Source organism: Camelus dromedarius, chromosome 19 (assembly GCF_036321535.1).
Source record: "Camelus dromedarius isolate mCamDro1 chromosome 19, mCamDro1.pat, whole genome shotgun sequence".
In the NCBI taxonomy this organism is placed as follows: Eukaryota; Metazoa; Chordata; class Mammalia; order Artiodactyla; family Camelidae; genus Camelus; species Camelus dromedarius.
The window spans coordinates 36,243,316-36,262,175 of NC_087454.1; the positions used below are offsets into that span (position 1 = coordinate 36,243,316).

At 41.3% G+C, this 18,860-nt stretch overlaps 1 protein-coding gene across 1 annotated transcript in view; it reads right to left on the minus strand.

Annotated features, from left to right (window-relative positions):
- The window catches only part of HMGCLL1 (3-hydroxy-3-methylglutaryl-CoA lyase like 1), a 122,613-nt gene that overhangs the window by 89,534 nt on the left and 14,219 nt on the right, over positions 1-18,860 (minus strand). Inside the window, exons 2-3 of the mRNA XM_010995385.3 lie at positions 1,918-1,998; positions 1,569-1,676 (exon numbers count right to left, since the gene is read on the minus strand). Of these exons, the coding sequence (XP_010993687.1) occupies positions 1,569-1,676; positions 1,918-1,998 (189 nt within the window). The remainder of the gene's footprint in view (positions 1-1,568; positions 1,677-1,917; positions 1,999-18,860) is intronic.

Genomic DNA, 18,860 nt, shown 5'->3' on the forward strand with positions numbered 1-18,860 from the left:
AATGGAGCTGTGCATAAGCTAGTATACATAACGAGGCAGGATGCAAGGGAACACGAGGCAGTTTGGTTTGACAGGAGCTTCAGCAGAAGGAAGTAGGGGAATAGAGTGAAGGCTGGAAAGGGGAGGAGGGGCCGGGTAGAGAGGCCTCCATCACCAGGCCAGGTCTCCAGACTTTTTCAACAGGGAGAAGGGAGCTTCAAAAGAGCTGAGGATGGGAGTTTGAGGAGGTGGGGGTCTCTGGGAGACTATGGGGCAAATACATAAGTAAGGGAGAAAATGGTGCTTACGAATTTCACTGAAGGGACTATCACAACAATTAGTCACTAAGGGTGTGGATTACCAATGCGTCAATGGAGTTGGAATAAAGAGCCAAGTATAGGCTAGATTGAGGAGGAAGAATTTTTGAGTCTGACTAGAGACAAAAGACAGATTTTGGAGAATTCAAATCCAAGATTCCAAAGGGAAGGATCGGGCTATTAGCATAAAGTAAGATGAACATTAATGAGTCTGATTCTGAAACTGCTGAATTTCAGGCGCTAGTGGCATGTCCAGGTGAAGCTTATGAGAAAGGACATGACTAGAAATACAGCTTTGTCAGCCTCTCAGCAGGGGCTACCGACTTTGGAAGGGTCGGCAAATCGGAGAGCAGGGGTGGAGAAGGTTACTGCAGGATCTCAAGAGAGCCTTAAACTTGGTGGTGGTGACGTGACGTCAGGGACAGCAGGAAAAGAGCAACAGGGGAGTCAGGGAAGGAGGGCCACAGAGAAGAATGGCAACCAAGGGAACAGGATGAAAAAGTAATCAGGGAAGTGAAGTCCTGGGGAGAGACTGAGGGGTCCAAGGAATAAGAACAGGGTCCATGGAATCCAACGATCCAAGGAGTGGGAACCAGATTGAGAAGTTGGTGGGGAGGTGCCACTGTTTGCTAATTACTAATCACGTTTCTAGGATCAGAGCCACGTCTCAGTAGTGATGATTGTTGCCACATGCCAGCCACCTCTGGATACACCTCTATCCTCTTCAAGAGAAGAGTCTAGATGACTTCTTTTATCTTATCTTTTATATATATATTCATATATATATATATATATATATATATAAAACTCTAGCAAATATAAGCATTAAAAAACAGTGCAGATTTATATTTTTCACTACTTAATGTGGGATTACATGGGGAAGGTATCAGGTCACACTCATCATCATTTCCTTCCAACAGACAAAAAAGCTAAATCACCTGGGGATATTCAGACCACTCATCAAATCAGTACAATGGCTAACGGAGGACAGGAATCCACACTGCTATTGAGTCTTATCCTCTACTCGTTACCCTGGACCATACACCCGTGTCGGGTTAGGATGGAGTTCCAAATAACTTTTCAGGACGTAATTGATCCACTTCATTAAAGAAGTTTTTCTTTAATCGTATCTCATTGCATGGGCTAATACTTTGTGAGAACACAGCAAATTAGTATTATATCAAGTTAATATCATAATGTCTATCACACTGTTCAATAAGTCTTGGCAATGTCGAATTAAGAAGCCAGTTAAGGAATTATGGACTTACGTACCTGTGGTATCCATCTGGAAGACACAAAGCTGGTCACTTCTATTACAGACAAGCCAGTTTGGGAAAGTAGATTGATAAATTCAATTTTTATATCTGTAGGAACTATAACCTAGGAAAACATTAAAAGAAGGTTTTATAAGTAATTTGCATAAGGTCTACTGAAGCACAAATAGAAAATTAATTCCTACTTGAAACCAAATACTCTTTAAGATTTATAAATTCAAGTAGCAACTGAGAACAAATATAATCATCTAATATGTGAACGCCATAGACGTCTCTAGAATCTTAATAAATACTAATATTTAGATTTAGCATTTTAAATGAACTATGTAAAACAAGTATCAAACTACCTTTTCATTCTGCAACCCATCCCGAGGTCCAACTTCTACTATTTTAACATACTCAGGAAGTCCAGATAACTGGGACGATTCCTGAAATGGAAAACACAAGGCAAGAAAAATAGATGACTGTTAAATCATCAAACTGGCTTATCTGAAAACTCAAACAATTTCATGTTGTCGGACTAAGTCCTCAGCCTAGAAAGTTAAGAAAGGCAAGAAATCAATACAATGACGTAATCCAGACATCAAGTTTACGTTACAAGCAACGTGAGGTCATCTTTCTCTTACAACCCAATCATATTCAGTCTAATGATGATCAGAATCCAAAACATAAATTTTTATTAATTAATAGAACCGTGGAGAAGGTGCCTCACTCAGAGTCGAAAGAACCCATTTGTTGAGTCATTCTGCCTGTGATGATAAACTCACCATGGTTATTAGAATTCAAAAGATCAGATCTTTGTATTCACAGGCTTCTACCAAGCACAGTCACACAGATGCCACACTCCATGCCCTGAAATTGCCGAGTGTGAATCCAGTTTCCTGGCATGTCCTAGGGAAGATGTGTCATTTCTTTCTTTCTTGTGCTACACGGCAAAACCAACACCTATATACAGCTTCCTAAAGGACAGATGCCCTCGTGCTGTAGGACCTAATTCTTGAACTCCCTGAGAAGAGCCTGGTTCCAGCCCAGTGGAACATACTGTTCTATCTTCTGCCAAATCTGAAATCACAGAGGGTATGAACTCTGGAACTTCTGTCCCTGAAATAAGTACCATGGACACACCATCTTTAGAAGGACACTAGGTTAAAACAAGAAAAGCAGACACTGACGTTCTCAACTTCACATTGCAGTTAAAATTAGAAGGAGGCTCCATCATTTCAGACTGGACAAACAAAACCTCCAGGTATCTCTGAGCCCAGTGAGATGTGGATAACCGATCATCAAAGTCTTCAAATGGAAAGCTGATGGGATTGACCTAGATCAGCAGGAACTATACTTTCAAGGTGCTTTTTTTTTTTTTTTTTTTTTTTTGTCTTGCCTTCCATAAGGGATGATGAACTTGGGCTAACCAGTTCGTGTAGTCTCACTGTCCTCGTAACAATCACGGGCATATAGTGATAAAGTGCTGTTTTGGATTCAGGACCCAGGTTGATTCCATCACACAGAGAAATGATCCTTGGCCCTTTTAGGGTCCAGAGCTGTTATTTAGTTTTCAGAGCATTCTGTGCTGACGAACTCAGCAAAAGGAATCCAGATGGTCCCTGTTACAGTGTTTACACACCACCCTCCCCAATTTCCATGAAATCGGACAATTCAATAAGCAGAAATTAACCAAGGAGAAACAGAATTTCTCCTTCCAGCATCTCCTCAACAGGCTGTGATACATGTGGTCGGGAGGGTGGAGGGCTGAGCGGGGATGCACAGGGTTCCTCAGCTTGAGGCTCAGTTTTGGATGATAATCACGAAATCATGCCTCGTTTACAGGACGGACATCATTTTAAACTGGCAATAAAGGACCAGAATGGCAGGGGAAGGTAGAGAACATCAGACATGCTCATTCCTTTTTCTTCTTTCCTCCAGTCCTAAAACTGCAGGAGTGAAAAAACCAACAACAAAACGAGGCAATCTTAAACCATAAGGTCTCAATATCGTGGATTATTTCCTGTAAGTGCCTTTTCAACAGCAATTAGTCTGGGGCATCCATGGATGAAGAATACTGCTTTATTAAACAGCAATATTTCACCCCGTCTAATAAAATAAAACTAGTGTTTTTTTAAAGGTGATGACAATACCCTGAGTACAATGAAAGATCCTGGGACCTCAGTCTGCATGACTGCTGTAGCTAGCAGAAGTGACAAGCAAAGAAATTACAGCATAAACCCCCACCAACTTACGGCCATTTCAGTCAAAGCAGAATATGTGCTCACTGGATAATATTTTAGATTTCTTCTTGAATCTAATGCTACTCTTTTGTCTTTTTAGACACGGGTATGTATCCCCTCTACCCAAACACCAGAGAAATCAGAAGAAAGTTAAAACGTGTTCAGTAAATTCCAAGAGTAACAATTTCCCCTTTTCAACGCCGTATAAATAAATAAACAATAGAGTCAAGAGAGACTTGTTGAGTGTTTGTGACATAAGAGCCCTCTCTTGGTATCTTTAGTCTCTTTCTGGGCATTACTCTGTACTGACTTTTCTAAGCAGCTCAGCTTTACTTAAATAATGCAATGCTCGCTGCACAAATCCACCCACATGTACAGGCACGTAGAATTCAGTGACTCTTCCCCCACCTCATGCCTCTCCTCAGACAGTCCCCTACCACATGCTGTCTGCTCCAAACTCTCTTACCATCTCCATCTAATTGGTATATTTATCGCGGGTTCTACTTTGGCGTATACCCAATACCCAGCCCTAGCCTGTGCTAAATAATTACTTGGGGATTGTATTACTGAATCTCTTCCATCATTGGCTTCATTAAAATTGTCACCTTTTCCCACCCAGTCTATTGCTCTAGCTCCCTCAAATATTCTCCCTAATCCTGGTTTTCCGTGACCCAAATCGTTCAGCCCACTACACTTCTTTAGTAGCAAGCATTACTTACCCCATCCCCCTCACCTCCCAACTCAGCCAGTCAGAGTTCTTAGGATTCACCTGGCTTCCTCCCATAAGGTTGGCCAAATTTCTTCCTTCTATACTCCCAGTAACTATGGGACGGAGGAAAGAGAAATTTCTGCCCACATAAGACTCATCTTAGTGCTGTTTTTCACAATGGGTGGACCTGAGGCTGACCACTGGGTGGCCAAGGAAGTCCTCCCTCCCTGAGGAAAGTCACCACTACCAGGGCATCATTCAGCCTTCCCGGAAACCAGACGGTAACCATCTTCTCAGTTCCTCATCATTATCAGGCAATAAAGCAGAAGACCATCTGTTGCTCAGTTGACTAGAAAATCTGGCCAATCTGTTCATTACCAATCCCCTTGGACTTCCCTCAAATTCCTTTAGCCACCTGAAAAGCCCTCATTCTTCCCTCTTCCAAAAGTCATGTCTTTCTCAGCATCCCACCTTCATCCACAAAATTGTCAGAACCCATGGGGTATTACCCCACACGCTAGCTAGTAAGGAACACTGCCACTGTTTCCTGGAAGCAGGCGGAAGATATGCGACTCTTGAATCAGAGACCTTTTCACCTTCACAGCAGTAGCCGGACCACCACCATTTGCTTGCATCAAATTCCCTGAGCCTTGCAGGAGCTGTGCTTGGGGAACCTGAGCCTGTCATAATGGGCAGTAAGCATGCCTGCCCTTTGCTCCAGGAAGACACACTACCTCTAATACCCACGGCTGCTGGCTACACAAACATCTTGAGAAGGTACTTCCAAAGGGAGCTAATAAGACACACAGACATGTGAGAGAGCCACGAAGAGCTGTTTCTCCAAACTGTTGTTGTCCGCAATCAAAACTCTTCCTCATTATCCAAGATTCAACTGACAATCTACTCAAGAAAGACTTTTCTGACCTCCCCATCTAGAATTAAGTACAGTGGATCCCTGAACAACACGGCAGTTAAGGGCACTAGCCCTCCATGCAGTCAAAAATGTGTGTATAACATACAGCTGGCCTCCCGTGTATATGCAGTTCCCTCCTATCACAGTTCTTCCCTAGCTGTGGTTCTCCACCTGCGGATTCAGCCAACTGCACATCACATCCGGCAGGACTGTATATTTACTATTGGAAAAAAATCCACGTGTAAGTGGACTCGGGCAGTTCAAACCTGTGTTGCTCAAGGGTCAACGTCATTTCATTTCTATGGCCCCATAACATCTGTAGAGATTTTTAAAATATATCTGTAATTCCTTCTTTGCCAATTTCCCATTTTTGATTATAAACCTTCAGAATGGACACATAGTAAGCACTTGACTAACACTGTTATGAATGAATGAATGAATTCACATCTAAAATTTACAGAAGTAATGTTGACCTTTCCTCTATAAAACACATATTAGCCAGCATTATTATAGTTACTGAATATATGGAAATGAGCCAAGCAAACAGAAATCTCTAGCCGTAACAAGTTTACAGTTTAGTAAATCTAAACACAGGGATCTCCGGGCGGCCTTCTGAGAGTGGGGGCAGTGAGGGGTTGGCATTTTTCTTACACACTGAGTATATGAGAGTTGACGAATGACTTGTATTTTAAGTTCCAAGGAATTGCATTTTTAAAAAGTAGTCTGTTTCTGTTTTGTAGATGAGTTCATAATGTCCTTTTTTCCCTTTCCTTTTTTTTTAGATTCCACATAAGAGTGATATCATGTGGCATTTTTCTTTCTCTTTCTGGCTGACTTCACTTAGAATGACGATCTCGCAGACTTAGTAAACACTCTTATGGTTACCGGGGAAAGGGAGTGGGAATGGATAAATTTGGGAGTTTGAGATTTGCAAGTGTTAAAAGTAGTCTGCAGAAATGGGCACCACCATCTTTAAACAGGTCTATGGTCTCAATTTATTTTTATGGCATTAAAAGGCCCGTCACTGAGCTCCTTGTATCCTGTGTAACGTGGAGTAGTGTGTGATTCTAGTGAAAACACAAAAGCTGTATTATCCAGAGTGAGGGTTTCAAAAAGCCACGTTATAGGGGCTGAGTGTGTGCCCGCATTTGGCATCAAATTTCTAATGGTTCACTTCCATAGAAGAGCAGCAAAAGCAACACGATCTTGCATTTATACGTCGCTTTATTATTGCAAAGCACTTTTCTATCTACGTTTCATCTGCGAAGCTACTCTGTGAGGCAGGCAGCCTGAAAGAGGAATTAAATGACTTTCTAAGGTTACCCAGCTACGTCCCCCGGCTCCTGTTTTCATTTTCTTTAGGATGAGATTAAATACATCACCAACTATTGAGCTTTGGTTGAAAAAACAAATAATGAACCATTCTTTTAGGCAAAACATAAATGGGCTCCTTCAACTCACATTTTTCAATTTTACATAAAATTAAATGGAAGGTGTATTTTGATGGGAATTTCTCTGAAATCGTTAAGGAACACGTGTGTGTGTGTGTGTGTGTGTGTGTATGTTACTATATTATATGTGTTTTATATATACTATATCACACATATATATATAATTTCCCAAGAGTCATAATGGGTGCTTTCTATATACACAATTGACCCTCCTGGTGGTGACATATATGATTATTTATTATTCAGTCTACAAACACTTTTCTTCCCCTAGGAAAATGACACGATCCACAGTAGAAATTTCTAGACAGAATCTTTTATGTTCTACTCACCTCATTTCTTGAGGAGTAATTCTATGTGCAAATAAAATCTTTATGGATATTGAAATATCTTGTTTCATAGCCAGTATTCCCCTGGAAAATGGCTACCATGGCCAAACCAAATGTTCCCACTACACAGAGGAAAAGTCTGAATCAGGAAATTGCATGATTTGCTTTTGAAATTAAACTGGACTTTTTAAGGGGGCACGGGACGTCCATTTTTCTGAAAGAATCTAACTCTGCCATCTCATCTGAAATATGCACATTTTCCAGTAAAGTCTCCACACTGTGCTATTTGTTATTTCCTAGAGTATTAATTTCTCTTTTAACCAAACAGAGTTGGAAACACATAATGCACTGATGGAGTGGATGTTCACCGGAACCTTGGTTCTCTGGAGCAATCTAAAGATGGTTCTCTCTCTGGTGCCTTTCTGGGATGAAGGGCTGAATCAGCAAAGCTGATATTTGGGACATTTCTTTCGGAATATTCATGCCCCAACGTTGATTCAAAGGCAATCCTGGGCAGTTTAAGAAGAACTGATTTGTGGCCAAGTGAAAATAAGTTTGTAATATACAACTAAGCCATCTTAAACTCCTTGAACAACACATCATACTTTACTGAATCAAAAGGTAAAGGAAGGTGTCCACTTCACCTTTCAGCAATTTTGCACATCCAGAAGGGTAATGTGCACTACTGTGTTCCCAGCTGCATTCAGTCAGCATTTTAACTGAGATTAACATCAAGTTCTAAAATGTGAACACTCCTCTGTACGTATGTGTCGTAATATCTGTTCTTGGCACTGGATGGAAAATTAGTGCTGGGTGTCCATGTAGAAATACAGCATGCTTAAATATGAATTCCCTCTGGAAATCTATAAATTTTATGAACACTTAGATGAATCCAGAGGAGTCACACAAAAAGCATAAGAATATTATAAAAGGATCATCTATCCTATATGGCAGATTGAAATGTATTTATTGAAATAAAAAAAATAAGGCTCTTAACATCTGCACCACATAAAGCCACTTCCCAGCTAAATAAGTCCCACTTTTAAAGGTGTCTTGAAGTAATAAATGCATACATATATATTTCATAATTATCCGTTAATTATTCTTTTAACACAAGAACATAGCTGCATTTAAAGAAAATAGTGTATGAGGACTGAAAATAGAGAATGCTGAAACAGATAATGTGAACAGTTTAGGAAATGAATATGGTGATAAAATAATAGAAACAAAATGAAAGTAAGACGAAGCACATATAAGGAGAAACAAATAGAAGAATTCAAGAACAGTAACTTTTATTGGAAGAATTTAATAAACTAACCAGCAGAGGCATCAACAAAAACATAGAAGTTCAAAACAGAACAACTTCAACGCACTGACAGAGCATGCACAGTTACGTTTCTTTAAATGGTGGCTGTAACTGACATTATTGAGTTTCAAGAAATGAAATTATTTATTCCTGCATTCAAGGCAACTTAAGAATAAAAACAAAATAAACTTGATGGAAAAGTCCGCCAACCAGATCTATAAATTTTTCATTACTATTATCAGTGTTACTGTATTAAAGTGTAGGATAGTAATGAAAGTGTTAATTAGAAAATCACGAGAAAAAGTTTGACTTGAAATATTTTATATATGAAAAGTTTCCTTTTCCTCAGGGTCTTCACGAATAACATTTTTATGAAACCGCTAAGATTGTTTTGCTTTCCATAAACACAGAAGCAGTCAAATTGATTGAAAATATGTGTATATATATTTGGGAAGGCTAAATCTCCCAGGATAAAATGTGATATATAATATGCCAAGTTCCATCACGGAAATATTTTTAGAATAAATTTCTGAAAAGAGTGGTTTAAAATAGAAAATGCCACTAACTATATTAAGCTAGTTATACAGGCAGCATGACCTTATAACCACAAAGTTTAAAAAACTATTGGGATGTATAAATTTGTCAGAGTTTTAGAGTTTATACTCGCAAATGTTACAGCAGTGCTTTTGCTGGAGAAGCCTGGCTTATTATTTGGTTAAGAAGACACAATTCATTGCTTTAAATTCTTAAGTGGGGTTGTTATTACTGACAAAAAAGCAATACATGACTTTTTAGTTATGCTATGTTGGTTGTATAACAATAGCAAATGGGAAAATCACATCATAGATGTGTTGAGTTTTCAGCTTTATAATAGTCTTCTTTGAAGTTCAATAATGCTATTCAGCCATCCACCCAATCCATTCAAACTCCAAATAAAAATGTTCAGATCTTAATGAAGCCTCTCCATCAAAAGACTCCTTTATGTAATGTGCATTTTCTGATTGGCAAAAATCAGTCAAAATGCCTGAGCACTGGCATGGTTATACACATTAGTACCAAAACAGATTACCTAATTAATAAATGATGGTCCCTCACACCTCACCGCGTGTAAAGGGTTTTCGATATCTGTTACAAATGAACTGATGTGCGCTAAAGATGGCAGAATAAGAGGTTGATGAAATGGTGCCGAAGGCTAGCGAGGTTAGGTGAAGTCTGCACCACTGGAAATGCTGACTTCTGTTATGCATGGGGGTGTGCTGCTGCGGTGTGCTGCTCAGATACCCCTTCCAGGACTGAGATGTTCCAGAAGCTAGAGGTTGGGCAGCTGTTGGCATCTCCCTGAACCCTTCCTCAGGAATTGCCCTCAGCTAAAGAAAGCCACCTTACCCCAAGTCATGTCCCATCCCGGTGATCACCCAATGAGTGGCTGATGGAGTGGCATAAAAGCCCAGCTCCTTTTCCCCAGGGAGGACAACTCAGCCTAGGAGAGGCCTGGGGGACTGACGGAGGCCTCTGGGATGACCACATCACAGCCCGCTTCTCCCTCTGCTGGTCCCACCTCCCTCCCTTCCCCAGAGGTACTGAATCAAGGCCACAACCTCCTGCACACAAATCTGCATCTGAGACTTTGTCTCCTGGGAACCAGACCTAAGGAAGCTGGGGCCAGAAGTCAACTGAGGAAGCAGTCTCTAAAATGGGATTCGGGAGCTAGGTCATTTGCTGGTGATTTTTCAGCTGATTCTCATCCTTGGAAATAGCTGAGGATGCTACCACTCCCTGGAAACCTGCAGCCATGTTTAGATTATTCAAAGATGTACTGGTTCCCAGTGCGGGTAGTTTTGCCCCACCAGGGGTATGTGGCCATGTCTGGAGACATTTTTGGTTGTCACAACCACTGGCACTGCTGGAATCTAGCTGGAAGAGATCAGGAATACCACTAGACCTGTTACAGTGCACAGGACAGGCCTCCAGAACGGAGTTATGCCGCCCAAAACGTCTCGAGGTTCAGGCACGCTGAAAAATACAATTGAAATGAACCAAGGAGGCAGTTATGAGTTAGCCGAGGTTCATCACCTCTGCAGAAATCCCCTTGCCTGGTGTACATATCTGACCCATTTTCAGACCGAAAAACCAAATACCTAGAAAAAGCTGATTCCCACGAGGAAGTTTCCAAGGGACCTGCAGTCAATCACTTGAGTAAGACTACACTGTGCAAAGGGGATACCAAACATTCCAGCCTCCTGGACACAAGGTCCCAGTTGACATTAATACTTGGGGTGCAAAGTGTCATTACACCCCTTGTTAGCATGGAGAGTAGGAGGGCCACATAATAAACGGAGCCCTGGAGCCCTACATCCCTATGGTCATTTTCCAGTCCCTGAACGTATCTTTGGAACAGACATATCTGACAGCCAGATCATCCTGGACCACACACTCATTCTTTGACCTATAATACAAGGCCTATCCTGGAGCTAGTTTTTTTGTCACATCGTGGGGGCAAGTGGAGGCTTCTGAGACTGTTCATTCCTCCCACTCAGCCAAGACAGGAAGGAAGGAAGGAAGGGATGGAGGGAGGGAGGGGGAAAAAAGAGAAGAAAAGAAAAGGAAAAAAAGAGGAAAAAAAAAGAAAAGTGAAAACAAAAGAAGAAAAGGAAAGGAACAGAAAGAAACAACAAAAAAAAGACGCAAAAGGCAATTTTGGGAGAACTAGGAAAACCGGCAGAGATTTTTGCCATCCTCAAATACTTAGGTACTTGGATGCAGGCATGATGACCCCGTCATAAACCCATTTTTTTTTTTCAGTTTTATTGAGTTTGAACGGACAAAATTTTAAGACATTTAAAGTATACACTGTGATGTTTTGATATATGTACACATGGTGAAAGGATTTCCCCCATCAAGTTAAGTAACACATGCATCACCTCTCATTTTTTTTTTTTTTGGTAGGAATATTTAAGTCCTACCCTCTTAGCAAATTTCCATTACATAACACAGCGATATCAACTACAGTCACCATGTCATCCATTACACATGAGATCTTCAGACTGGATTCATCTTATAACTGAACGTTCGTACCCTTTACTGACCCCCTATTCTCCCCACCCTCTAGTCCCTGGCCACCACTTTTCTGCTCTCTGATAAATCCATGTTAATCACCAGTACAACCTCTACCAAATTCGAAAGATGTTAAGATTTTGAAGGTTGACAGCGGACTATCAAACTCAATCCCAATAGTAGTGTCTGCGCCGGCAGGTGGTATCTTTACGAAAACAAATTAACTCTGCCTCAGGTACAGGCATGTAGCCACTGATCGAGAGAGTCCATTCTTTTCTATACCTTAACGGGAAGGAAAACGTACACAATTCCCACTGTTTAGGACAAACAACATCACACATTCACAGGATTTTCCCAGGGCTACAGTAACTCTCCCACCATCCACCATAATGTTTCAAGGGATCTGAAATATCTGGACTTTCTGCAGAACATCACACTGATCCACCACATCAAAGAACAGTTCACCAAAATTCTAATGAGATGAAAAGCTACTCAATGAATGTGACTTAAGAAATTATAAAAGTGATTCAGGGGACTTTGGGGTCATGTTTTTAATGCAGACATCTAAAAACAAACAAAACAAAGTAAAAATGATCGCTGAATACTCCATACACAATTCAAAGTACCAAACAGTCTGATGAACACCACAGCCAAGCCACCTCTGTAGGACACTGTGTTGGCCAAAATGTCAAGCATGAATACGACCACTCCTCCATTTCAGACTCAGGGCGGACAAACAGGAATCAAACATGGCGGTCTCTCACCGTGAGTCCAAGTATGGGGGACTGGCTCCACAGCACAGCCACCTCCTCCAGGATCTCCTCCCCAGGTACATAGATCAGTTAGATACGACTATCCAGGGAGGTACCACTATCTAAGGATCTCTAAGGATCCACTATCATCAATGACTGAACCTAGCACCCAAGACAAAAATCCAGCCTTCACTGACTCCTCTATAAAACGGAGCTCATGATAGTTACACAGAGCGTGGGCAAAGATAAGCATAGTGCTGTACACACAATAGCCATGAGGCAAATCAGAGGTGCTGGTAATCATTGTTCTGTTCATTTATTCATTCACTTAGTTCTGACCGGACACAACATATGCAAGACCATATGCTAGAACTCGGTCAAAGAAAAGAAAGCCCATTTTGGTACACAGATCAATTTTAAAGAGTTATTCTACTGAAAACATTCCCAAAATAAAGCCTCAGTTCCTCGAGTAGCTTTGTTTCTAACACCATTATGGAAGTAAATCTTAGACGTCTCCTAAAAAATGAAGGTGTAGTCAAGACATGGAAGCAACCTAAATGTCCATCAGATGGCCAGATGACTGGATAAAGATGATGTGGTATATATGCAATGGAGTACTACTCAGCCATAAAAAAAGAATGACACAATGTCATTTGAAGCAACATGGATGGACCTGGAGATCATCATACTAAGTGAAGCCAGCCAGAAAGAGAAAGAAAAATACCATATGATATCACTTATACATGGAATCTTAAAAAAAAAAAAAAAGACACGAACTTATTTACAAAACTGAAACAGACTCACAGATACAGAAGACAAACTTATAGTTACCAGAGGGGAAAGGGGGAAGATAGTGGGATAAACTGGGAGTTTGAGACTTGCAGATACTAACTACTATATATAAAATAGATAAACAACAAGTTTCTTCTGTACAGCACAGGGAACTATACTCAATATCTTGTAATAGCCTATAATGAAAATGAATATGAAAAGGAATATATTTACATGTATATATATAACTGAATCACTATGCTGTACATCAGAAATTAACACAACATTGTAAGTCAACTATATGTCAATACAAAAAGCAAAGAGAAAAAAACTACAAAAAATGATGGTGTACACATATGTACATGTATAACTGAATCGCTTTGCCATACACACAAAACTAACATTGTAAACGGACTACAGTTCAATAAAAAATAAGAATTTAAAAAAAAAATGAAAGCACGGTAAGTCAGCTAACGTGGTGGCGAAAAAATCCTGGAGACAAACCACTGGGCTCTCCCATGTTCTGATGCTCAGAACTGAGAAAATCACTTAATTACTCGTCCTCATTCTCCTCTGTTTAAAGTGGGAATTTGACTCTTTTCTGAGTATTTTTGTTTGTTTTTTGTTTTTGTTTAGTTTTTTTTGTGAAGATTAAATAAGACTGAAAATAGAAAGCATTTATGTAGCACAGTGCTTGACCAATGTTTACCGTCTGCCTTTCTTCAGGCTCCCCTGAAGACATGAGAAGCATTTTCTAATACTCTGAAAGCAGGCTAGCTTAAAAGTTTCCCATTTATCATTTTACAATGTACCTACTTGTCTAAAATGTACAATGAAAGGAATTATTGTTGATAGCTGATTACCTGACATAATCAGAATAATCCCTGGAAATTATTCAAGGTCTTTCAGCGAGGAGCTCAAAATACTTAAGAGACATTAGCCCACTTTGGAGCCTGCCAACAATTTTATCCCCTTCCAGCGCCGACACCCCTGACTCCACCCATCCTGTTCCACTTGGCACTGTCAACCTCAGTTTGGACCTTTAAGAGGCAACAGAGAGGTACTCACTTCATCAGGAGAGTAAATAAGAGCTCATATTCAAACCTGGCAGCCTGGTGCTATAAATGAGCGTGGCGGTCACAGCTATTTACTTGTTGGAAATGTTTTTATGGAAAAAATATGAATGTAAAAGGCAAATTAAATACAGTAATAATTCTGATTGGCATCACAGGCTGAGAGAGCAGAGTACCAGAAACAGCCCTCTCTCTCCTCTTCACAAGCAAGATCTTAATTTCTTCTTTCACCCCAGGGAGACTCCTTTCAAATTCCAAGAGTAGTTTGGGGTTATAGAAGATCTACATTTTTTTTTAACATAGATCTTGTGGAATCCAGAGCTGGCAGATGAATGGTTAGACATTCATCCCTCAGCAATAAGGTTTCAGTTGACCCCCACCCTTCAGCCAAAGAGATTTTGCAATGCCTTCAAGTAACTCAATTACTCATTTTGTCATTATTCTTGGAGTACACTGTTACTCTAAGTGCCACTATATTTAATGAAATGTAGAAGCTTCTTGACTTCAAAATCTGTCAGAACTTTTAGAAACCACATCAGTTGGGACATTCAAATATAAGGGTAATGAAATCAAAACAATGAGGTATCACCTCACACCAGTCAAAATGGTCATCACTGAAAAGTCCACAAACAGTAAACGCTGGGGAGGGTGTGGAGAAAAAGGAACCCTCCTACACTGCTAGTGGGAATGTAGTTTCACGCAGCCACTATGGAGAATAGTATGGAAGTTCCTAAAAAAACTTAAAACGGACTTACCATATGATCCAGCAAGCCCACCCTTGAGCATATACTTGAGGAAACTCTAATTCAAAAAGATACAAGCACCCTATTGTTCACAGCAGCACTATTTACAACAGCCAAGACATGGTAGCAACCTAAATGTCCATCGACAGATGACTGGATAAAGAAGATTTGGTATATTTATACAATGGAATACTACTCAGCCATAAAAAAGAATGAAATTATGCCATTTGCAGCAACATGGATGGACCTGGAGATTGTCATACTAAGTGAAGTAAGTCAGACAGAGAAAGAAAAATGCCATATGATATCACTCATATGTGGAATCTAAAAAAAAAAGAATGACACAAATGAACTCATTTACAAAACAGAAACAGACTCACAGACATAGAAAACAAACTTATGGTTACCAGTAGGAGAAGTGGGTAGGGAGTGATATATCTTATCAATTTTGTAGTTGATGACGGTGGACTGATACTTAAGCATAATCACATAGATTTTTTTTTTTTAAGTTGGCGTAAGATAGAGCAGTGGTTCTCAAACTCCGGTCCTTGGAACGGAAGCGCCGCCATCATCTGTGAGCTGGTTAGACCTGCAAATTCATGGCCCAACCTGACCCAGGGAATCAGAATCTCTGGAGATGGTCCCAGGAAACCGTGCTAACACGAAGCTCTACAGGGGATTCACAGGCATGTTAAAGGTCGAGAAATACTGATCTAAAGGAAGAGTCTAAACAAAAGATGACTTAAGGCCATCATGCTCTATGCAGGAAACAGCTGGAATTAGGAGGTTTGGCTCAGTCTTAAATTGTAGGGACCTTCTTTTCTTATTTCTAAAAAGGAACCTACATTAACTGAGATTGTAGAACTGAGAGCAAACTTTTAAAAACGAGGTTATTAGATAATACAGTTTAATTATACCCAAAGTTGTTAATATCAGAGTGTGGAAGAAATGAACGATTTTCATAAACATTGCATCCTGTGTGTTTAGAGTAAGCAGTTTGTTGGGATAGTTCGGTTTATTGACTAAAATGAAGCAATGCAGCTGAAATGAACTGTTTACACACAGAAGAAAAGGCAACTTTACTGAGCAACCTGATGGATTCGGTGAGAAGTTAGCTTTCCAAATAGAAGGTTAGTTTGCTTAGCTGGAAGGCATAAGAAATAATTAGTCATTGCGTGTAACCTGTTCGTTAACTCTTCCTCTGAGGGGAAACTGAAAATCGGCCACTGTGTATGGCCACTGTGTTTTGTTGTTTTTTTTTTTTTTTCTCTTTTAAGAGAAATTGAAAGGGAGAGCACTGATTTATTGCCGAAAATGTCCGATAAAGGGTGCATCCAAGTTGAGCAGAACAGTGCACAATTTTTGTTCTTTGTTTTGATGTTTCAGTCTGCAGATGTTTGCTGTTTTTGTAAGGAAATAATGGTGTTAGCCATGAGTTTTCTTGGAAAGAAAGAGCTTAAAAGCTTTGGAGTGCTGGAATCCCAGTCTGCCCCGCCAACAGAACATGCATGGAATGGTAGGTGAGGTGCCTGGGGAGTCATTCCTTAGCAGCATCTGGAAGGAAACAATAAGTGCCGGAGGGTTTGCTTTTCAGGCAAATGATTAAAAGGCGATTAAGTGAAGGTGTTAGGATGTGAGGGAGGGGAGGAAGCACTGAAGGTGGATATATAAAATGGAACAGAGGGATTATGGCAAGGATTTAACAGAATGAACCGTAGATCACAGCTGAACGTATAAAAAAAGCTGGAATTGGAAATGGGACAGAGCAGCTTACAGGTATCATATGAAACGGAACATGCAACTCACATAAGACGGAACGTACTGGGACGTGGCCGTGAGGAACAGAAGAGACAGTGACGACGTCCGGTTATTCAGAGCCACTGGCTAGCGTCTCTCAGAGCTGGAAAGACATCCTGCTACTATCCGTTTATAGGCTCATCCTGATCATACTGGCCGTCCTTTAAAGTCCTGAGAAAGCTCTGGGTTTTGGAAATGGAAATCCAAGGCTTTGATCAAGCAAGTGGTTTGACTTCAGCAGCGATGGTGACTCGTTCATCATGTGGAAGATAGTGTTGCTTTCCACTGGTTCACACGATCCCATCTTCCTGCCCGTTCCTCACACCTACTCACAGTTCCCCACTCCCCACTGCCAAAGAATGAATGAATGAATAAAGGAAGGAAGGTAGGAGTGAATAAATACGATTCTCTATTTAGTTTAGAGGATACGGGCTCTAAGCTAGTTTATTTCTCCCCCAGAAGACTCAAGTTTATCCTGAAACACAAAACCAAGCTTTCTTTGAATACGAGTTTTTCTTCAGGATGCCAGCTATTTGAGCATCCGGAAAAGTTAGCAGTTAGAAAGATAAGGCAGCACTTTGGGAACAAGTGCCCGACTCTATCCCCAGTCTTTCTTCCCAGCAGCCCACTAAAGCCCCTTGAGTCTCAGTCTGTGGAAACTCTGCAAACACAAGGCTCAACCTCCACTCCAGGCTCAAAGTCTGAGAACTGGGTTTGATTAGGCAGGATGCGTAATCACCGTGACACATAGCTTCACACTGTCGGTGCCTTAAAACCATCACAGATGAATTCTTGCCCAAGTCCGGTCGGGAGGATTTGGCCACTCAGGGCCCCAGGCTCCTTCTTGCTTGGTCCTGCCCTGCTCTTGGTCCTCCCCACTGAGAGGAGGGGGAGAGAGAGCATGCGAGAAACACGCCTGCTTCGTGCCCTTTCTCTCCAGAAGTGACACCTTTTCCTTTGCTCCGTTGTCCAGAATTCACTGGAACGGTCACACCCAGAGGGGAGAGGGGGCGGGGACTGGGGGCTACAGCCCCCACCACAGACACTTAACCTTCCCACCACCTCTCTAGACAGGCTCTTTTTCTGCATTTAAAAAAAAAAAATGTAAATCTGCGGGGGCACATTCAAGGACAAGCTAACTGGTCAAATTAAATAGAGGGCTGTGGTGGAGAGGGCAGAGCTCAGTGGCAGAGCGCGTGCTTAGCGTGCACGAGGTCCTGGGTTCAATCCCCAGCACCTCCATTAAACAAATCAATAAATAAATCTAATTACCTCCCCTCCAAAATAAAAAATAAACAAGTGAATAAATAAATTTTTTTAAAAATGGAGGGCCAGATAAGTAGTATGTGCTCCACAATAAAACTTTGGAACAAAAAGCCCCATTGAATGCTACTGAAATACGTCGCTGGCTTCTCCTCCAGTCCAGTCTTGGCCAGCGTCTGGCTCTTTGCACTGGCATTCCCTTGGGACAATCATTTCATCCTCTGAGGAACCCCAGGTGGCTAAAATGCATCTTCGGGGTGGTTCCATCGGCAGGTGAAAGATACGGCCCCAGATTTGTTCAGGGCTCCCTCAAGGTGAAGGGAGGTAGCACGCAGATGACCAAGATCGCAGTCCTGACAGATGGTCTACAAGGTCAAACGAGCTTTGATGGGCTTTGGGAAGGAGCAGCGGTTTGGATAATTCTGAGGATGGTGGGCCCGCTGAGGGATAGGAGATTTTTAAATGTTCTGCTCGGAGGGGAAGCCAGGTTGGAAACAGGACTCCTAGTCCAGGACACTGCCTGGACCTCACCCTCATTTCCACAGAAATGTTCCACAGAAACGCAGAAGCTGGAAAAGGCTTAGCCTCTAGGCGGGGTCCACGTCCTGGGATCTGGGGGGTTCTGGCTTTGCTTATCTGTGACTGCTCTTGGTCACTGTCATCACATGGAGGCACCATGAGAAATCTATGCAGGGGCAGAGATGGGAACCTGGGTTCTCAGTGTGAAAAGTCTGCGTTCTGGTCGGGGAAGAAGGGAGGCGGTATGTGATTAAGTCTGTGTTTCTTCAAAGTAAATGAAGCAGGAAGTTTCAGTGAGAGGGTCACATAGTATGATCCAGACAAGGGTGCGCTGAAAGTAAACGGGACAGTATTCACTATCCCAGGGCCACAGGCGTGAATCAGGACC